The sequence below is a fragment of the Nicotiana attenuata genome, unplaced genomic scaffold (assembly GCF_001879085.1).
Source record: "Nicotiana attenuata strain UT unplaced genomic scaffold, NIATTr2, whole genome shotgun sequence".
In the NCBI taxonomy this organism is placed as follows: domain Eukaryota; kingdom Viridiplantae; phylum Streptophyta; class Magnoliopsida; order Solanales; family Solanaceae; genus Nicotiana; species Nicotiana attenuata.
In genome coordinates this window covers 5,957-13,231 of record NW_017670689.1, presented here as the reverse complement: position 1 = coordinate 13,231, position 7,275 = coordinate 5,957, and the positions used below count along the sequence as shown (strand labels likewise).

At 37.1% G+C, this 7,275-nt stretch overlaps 1 protein-coding gene across 1 annotated transcript; it reads left to right on the top strand.

Moving 5' to 3' along the window:
- Window positions 1–1,886: 1,886 nt before the first annotated feature.
- LOC109242321 (calcium/calmodulin-regulated receptor-like kinase 2) lies at window positions 1,887–7,062 on the top strand. Its single transcript, XM_019409191.1, has 8 exons — window positions 1,887–2,090; window positions 3,153–3,540; window positions 3,916–4,069; window positions 4,986–5,112; window positions 5,829–5,911; window positions 5,994–6,065; window positions 6,218–6,421; window positions 6,519–7,062. The coding sequence occupies exons 2-8, from the start codon at window positions 3,215–3,217 to the stop codon at window positions 6,819–6,821; spliced, it is 1,269 nt and encodes a 422-aa protein (XP_019264736.1). The 5' UTR covers window positions 1,887–2,090; window positions 3,153–3,214; the 3' UTR covers window positions 6,822–7,062.
- Window positions 7,063–7,275: the final 213 nt, after the last annotated feature.

Genomic DNA, 7,275 nt, shown 5'->3' with positions numbered 1-7,275 from the left:
AGAGGCTAGATAAAATCATATAAAGGATGAAAAATACCCCAACTTTTTTTTAACTATTTTTGGATTGAACTTTTGAGCTAAGATAACTTGGGGTTTTTTTTTCAATCCTCATCTCTCTTACCCGACCCCAACGAAGGTAAGTTTACTTCCTACCTACTCAACCTACTACCCCCACCCCCCCCCCCCCCCCAATATAATGAAACTCTTATTCTACGCTCTTCTGACATAATGAAAAAATGCTGGAGAATTTAACAACAATAAACGTTTCAACAAGAGTTAAAAAATTTTTTGAATGAATTTCTATACAATCCTAACCTCTTTATATAGGAAATGGCTAGCCAGGATTTTTTTATTTTTATATATAGCGCCCAAAAAGTGGCACTGTACGCTTTTAAATTATTGAAGTCAGGAATTATTGGTGGGGCCAGAAAAAAGGTGTATAGCGTCCAAATACTGGACGCTAAACATAAATTTTTATGTATAGCGTCCAGTATTTGGGCGCTATAACTGGGTGTGGCAGCTTTTTATATATAGCGCCTAAATACTCGGCACTATACATTAACGGCACAGTTAACGTTAATGTATAGCGCCCAGTATTTGGGCGCTATAACTGGGTGTGGCAGCTTTTTATATATAGCGCCTAAATACTCGGCACTATACATTAATGGCACAGTTAACGTTAATGTATAGCGCCCAGTATTTGGGCGCTATATATAAAAATGTCATCTTTTTTTTTTACACCTATTAAGATGCTATTTGTCCAAAAGAACCACATTTTGGTTCCGGTTCGTTGTCTTCTTCTCAAATCACATCCAAACTCTATTTTTAGTTATACTGACACACCAATAAATTTGCCTGTAACCTTCTCATTCCTAATTCTCGTGGTCTTTTCTTTACCTTTGCGACGAGTCAATTATTTCTGAGCCGTTCTAAAGGACTGTTATTTAATAATTAGTCAATGTGTTCTGAATTTTAGTTTTCTAATTTGATTTTTTGGGATACAAATATCCTGAATTATCCTGATTTTTAGGATAAAATAAGTACTGGTTAATCCCTAAATAGCATCCCTAAGAATGGTTGTTTATGCACTTCCACCTTTTTTACGTTCACTAGGGCCTCTATATGGGCACACTTGTCGCAACGTAGAGATGAATTACGAGCAGGCTATATGGGTTGGCCTGCACTCTGCAGTATCATAAAAGTGAGCCCATGAATGTTGCTGTGCCCAACATACAAGAGATCGTTGCATCACAATTAAAATGACACTAGGCCATTATAAAGTTAAAATATCATGGTATAGCCAGTTTTCACACTGGTTAATGAAAAATAATCAGCGTTTATCAAGTCAAAAAATAGCCACTATTTTGCTGCAACAGGAACCGGTCCAGTATAATATACGGGAGTTCTGGTGCATTTGTGTACGAACTCCAGCATATTATGCTGGACCGGTATACTTTGCTAACTCCTGTAAAATTTGCGGGAGACTGGAGCACCAGTGCTCCAAACTCCAGTATATTATACTGGACAATTATACTTGCTGGAACTCCCGTAAAATTTGTGGGAGTTCCAGCATAATTATGCTGGAACTCCCTTAAAATTTGCGGGAGTTCCAGCATAGTTATCCTGGAACTCCCGTAAAATTTACGGGAGTTCAAGCATACTTATGCTGGAACTCCCGTAAAATTCGCGGGCGTATTTTTTCTGATTTTGAACAGTGTTTTCGCTCAGATTTAAAGTGGCTAAATTTCGATGACTTTTAAAATTTGGCTATTTTTCAACGACCAGTGGTAAATCTGGCTATTTTTGAATTTCTCTCTTAGCTACCCAAATCTAATAGTAATCCATGTTTTTGTACTACTACTAAACCCATTACTAACGTCTGTTCCTTTTTAAAGTAAACTGCGTGCATTTGCTTTGGTCTATTATTCCTCTGCACCAAAAGCATCCAATCCGAATTGACACACACCCTTTACAGTTTCTTTGTCATAATTCAGTATTTCCTCATGCCCCGTCTCCAACAACCATCAGACTTATTGGTTTTATTGGAATCCCAGTTTCCTCCTTTGACACCTGCTATGTCAGCTCATTAGGTACGCTTTTCTTGATCTTCATTTTCTTTGCTTATTCAGTTACTACATGTATTCTGTTCTTGTGAATTGATGGGGTTTAGGGGAAAAAGATCCTTTCTTTCGTGTGTTTGCTAGATGTGCGAACTGGGGTTTTAAAGTACTTTGATTTTGTTATGGCACCAGTAGAATGAAAAGAATCGCGTGATCTAGTCTTTTACCGTTATTTTTGGACTACACGCTCTCTTGAAAACTGAATTTTATTGGATTCTGTCTCATAAAAAGAAAGCAAAGAAGACACTACTGAAATTGTCTCCTATCGAGATAAGAATGAAGGATTATTGTAATTTGTTAGGCTAAGTAGCAGTTCTCAGTTTTTGTCAGCACATTGTCCACATGGAAATTTGATGGTGCATTTTGGCCTCTGTGTTGGAGCTACAAGGTTTTGTTATATACCCTAATGTGATTTTCTGTAGCCAAACTAGGGGACTCATTGTGGTCTTACACTGTTAGATGCCATCAAATAAGTTAGAATTTGACCACCGAGCAATGTATCTGATGTGAAGCCAATAGGGAAGAGGAGGCGGATAATTCTTAAGGGGCTATGGTTTATCTTACCAGATTCTTTTTGTCCTTATTTATTTTCATATTTACTTCATAATCCTAAGTGAATGGATTTGCTGAAATTTCCATCCTTCTAGGGGTTTTCCCCAAAACAAAGAGTAGGAAATAGAAGCAATCACAATTCTTGGATCACAGCTAAAAGGGATAGGTGTGTGGAGCAATTTGTCTTCAGCTGATGCTCCCATACACTTACCAGTTCAATTGACAATGTGTAATTTTCTTCCTACTGTCAATGTGAACAATATATCCGGGGGGAGGGGACTCTCCTGCTGATGCACGGTGCTCTCTACTTACCAAATCTAATAGACTACGTGTAATATTTCTTCCTTCAGCTAGTATGAATAATATCATATGTTCTGCTAAGTTTAATGTTTTTCTTCCTTACTTCAATCTTAATTTGGAGATTGATTGGAGAAGGTGCATTATTCACTTCCGAATGGATACTTACATTTGTTATGACAGCTAATCTCCATCCCAGTCTCGCAACATGGTCAAGTTTCTTGCTTTTGGGAAAAGATTGAAGAATGGTTCATAAAGCTGATTTAGTTATTATTGGGATCTGTGTCGGTGTGGCTTTTGGAATTCTCATTGCATCACTTGTGTTTTTTGGAATTCGGTGGTACAAAAGACGTGCTCGTCTTCAGCGCCAAGCAAATGAGCGATGTGTAGCAACTCTTCCAATACGGACGAATGGACTCAATACAAGCGTTGATTTTAGTGCATCTCTGTCAAGTTCTGTTGCTATTAAGACATCAGGATTTCCGGCCACAAATTCACAGACCAGTTGGTGGAGTCACCCTAGTAAAGATCACTTTGCTTCAGCATCTGGGATACCAAGATACTCTTACAAGTATGTAATCTACAGCTCTAAAGTTTAACATCTTTAGTGGGGAAATTACCTTGTACATTCAACAGCTTTTCATGTTATTGTATACTAAATAGTAACTAATGGAAACTCATGAATCATGGTTCCTCTTCTCAATGTCTATTGATTAGCTACTTGCCTCTCTTTTTTTTTCAACTAATGAACCTATTGGTTTTCAAACATGATATTAATGTGTTAGGAAATCAGGATGTTGAAGAATGTTTTGAATCTGTAATTGGATCTTTGTTTTACTTCGCACTGTAAAATAAGCTTTTTACTGGTTACATTTGTCTCTATGAATTGCCCATTAAATTCTTAACAACTGCCAACTGCTTGAGCTGATCTTTTGTGGGACTCCAGGGACATTCAGAAAGCTACTCAAAACTTTACAACCATACTGGGTCAGGGGTCTTTCGGCCCAGTGTACAAAGCTACAATGCCTGCTGGTGGAGTGGTTGCTGTGAAAGTTCTTGCTACGGACTCAAAACAAGGAGAAAAGGAGTTCTTTACAGAGGTGTGGATTGCTTGTTAACTCTTTCCCACGAAAATAACACTACAATGGCTTCTATGTTAAAAGTTCCTTTTACTTTTGAGATTTATCCCTGCCTTTAACATGCAAATGTTGTTTACATAAATCATGAATTTTGTTTGAGGTATACAATATTTCACATTAGATGCATAAGGGTACCGAAAAGTGGTTTATGGAACTTATGGGTTACTCCACAAATTGTCTTAGAACTTTGGGTTGGATACCTAGATTCTCTTACATGCATTAGAGCTAGCTAACCGTTGGTAAATCTATTCCTCACGCGTGAATTCAATCGTTTAATTCATGCGTAGACCCTTAAATTGGGTTGTATGTACGGGAGGGTATTTTAAAAATGCAATGCCTCACGTCAGGTGTAGAAGGACATTCAAGACGGTTATAAAGATTCTGGGTTAATCTACTCATTACCTAACTTACCCATTATTTTAAGGTTTTGGATTAGACACTCAATTTAGGTTGCAAGTGTTGATGAACTATATCAAATTACATTGGTCCTGAAAAATAGGTTTATCTCTCTTATTCTATCATCTTGGCCCCTCTAAGAATTTAGTTCTGCATCTGCCACCTTATTTTGGGATAAAATGTGGTATCTCAAATGAACTTTATATCTCATAAGGCAAAGATGATGTGACCTCACTTTAATGTAATCGATTTACTCGGGACATCTTTAGGAAAAGTTCCTATTTACATTAGGTAAAAAAAGGCAAAAAAAAAAAAAAAAAATACCATATAGGTTCTGAAAGTCTTTTAAGGGTCCTTCGAAGCATATTGATTTCCAACTCTCAGATAGTACAATAATGCATCTTATACGCTCCTCTATTTGTATTTTTCATGAAGGTGGTTGTTCTCAATCAAGGTTTGATTTAGATTGGTCTTTGTGCAGGTAACACTTCTAGGTAGGCTTCATCATCGGAATTTGGTAAATTTGGTGGGCTATTGTGTGGATAAAGGACATCGCATGTTGATCTATGAATTCATGAGTAATGGAAGTTTGGCAAACCTTTTATACAGTAGGTCTATTACTCTTTTTTGTTGATAACTTTACTTTTAATGGAGATAATTATTGATGAGAAACTTCTACACATTTTGCTCCTCCTAGTTTTCCATAGGTGTTTATCAACATAAAGATTGTTTTCCATGCAGCTGAAGTTAGAGGTGTAATTATTGTTTGCTGAATAAGAGATATTTTTATTATTGGATAAATCTAAAGGATTCACTTAAACTGAACCAGTGTGATTTTGAAATATAAATCAAGTGTGCAAAATTAAGTAAGCAAACGAAATAAAAGAGAAATTTGAACCTTAAGAATGGTATGCATTTGCCTTCAAACGTCCTATTTCTTTCTCTCTGTATTAACCGGAATAAAAAGGGGGGCTGGCTTACAGAGCTTGGTTTTTTTTCTAGCTCTCAGATTACTTGAACTGTTGATATTAGCGGCAGAGATGACCGCAGATTGGAGGTTAAGTAATTGCGGTCATGCTATTACTTAACCTCCAATTTGCTATTAGATTTCTAGCAATTGAACTGGCCAATTCCTGTAGAATCATCACAAAGAAAAGGAATCTGGAATGGATGGTCAGTAAACAGAAAAGAATCTTATGTTAATTGTCTCTATGGTTATACATTCAATGGAGCTTCTTGTTGTCCTTCTGTGTGGTTTCTTTATTTTTAACCTTTTGTCGACTAAGAAGAGGTGATGAAATTGCTTCATTCTGCACATGTTCAGGTGAGGAACACACCTTGAGTTGGGAAGATAGGTTACAAATAGCCCTTGATGTTTCACATGGCGTTGAGTACCTCCACGATGGGGTAGGCTTACTCACCAATTTGCTTCTATTTTCCATTCTCACAAAACTAGTTATTTATTCTTTGTTCACATTTCTTCCAACAGGCAGTTCCCCCGGTGATACATCGCGACTTGAAGTCTGCCAATATATTGCTAGATCATTCTTTGAGAGCTAAGGTCAGTGGATCACATGTTTATATCATGCTAATAGCAAATTAGTTGACAAGTGCAGACTTAATTTTGCTGCTATTGATGTCGCTGATAAATTACTTCCTCTGCATGCCGATGTCAATGTCTTTTCGAATATTTACCTCTCCCTTTATAACTAGGTTGCTGATTTTGGGCTGTCAAAAGAAGAGGTATATGATGGCCGAAACTCAGGCCTTAAAGGTACATATGGCTACATCGATCCAGTGTATATATCCACAAGCAAGTTTACGACAAGGAGTGACATATATAGCTTTGGCATTATCCTTTTTGAACTGATCACTGCTATTCATCCACATCAGAACTTAATGGAATACGTAAATCTTGTAAGTTTCCAGTCATCCAACACCGGTATTTTTCTTTTATGTTTTGGGGTGCAAATTTTACGTTCTCTTATTTGTTGTTGACTTCTCATCTACAAAGGCGGCTATGAGCTCAGATGGAGTAGACGAGATCCTTGACAAGAAGCTTGTTGGGACATGCAGTCTAGAGCAAGTGAGGAGTCTTGCTGCAATTGCTCATAAATGCATACACAGGACTCCTAGAAAGCGTCCATCCATGGGCGAAATTTCGCATGCAATACTGAGAATAAGACAGAGGCGCCTTGTAAAAGAAGATACCATGTCCTTTACAGGATACGACAGTTCAAGAATGGCAAGTAGGATAGAAAATCAGCAGGTTGAATTAAGAAACATGGCCAGCATAAATGAGAGAGAAGCTGAATGACCGTTCATTCACAACGATGAGCACTTTGTCTTTCGTTCCTTGTTTCAACGCTTGAGCTTATTTTTGCAGCATAAAAGATATAGGAAAGTCATCAAAGCATCATGCAGAGTATTGAATCAACAAATTGGCATGGAATTGTGTTTTTGGATATGATTTAAGTTATATACACTAACAATGTAAAGCTTTTTTATACCATTAATTAACTTAATTTAACAAATCGTAACATGTTTCTTTCTTTCCACATCATTAGTTCATGCTTATTATGATATTGTAAGCTTCATTAGTGGCAGCATTTTGCACTTCCACTAGGATGTACATTGTCGCAGACAAGTTAACCATCATCTTCGCTAGGGGAAGAAATCCTCTGTAATTAGTTCAGTTTCCTGTTTCTGCAGTATTTTGAAATAAAAAAACTTGAGGAGTATTTCAAGTAAGTTAATGTTGGAACTTCAAC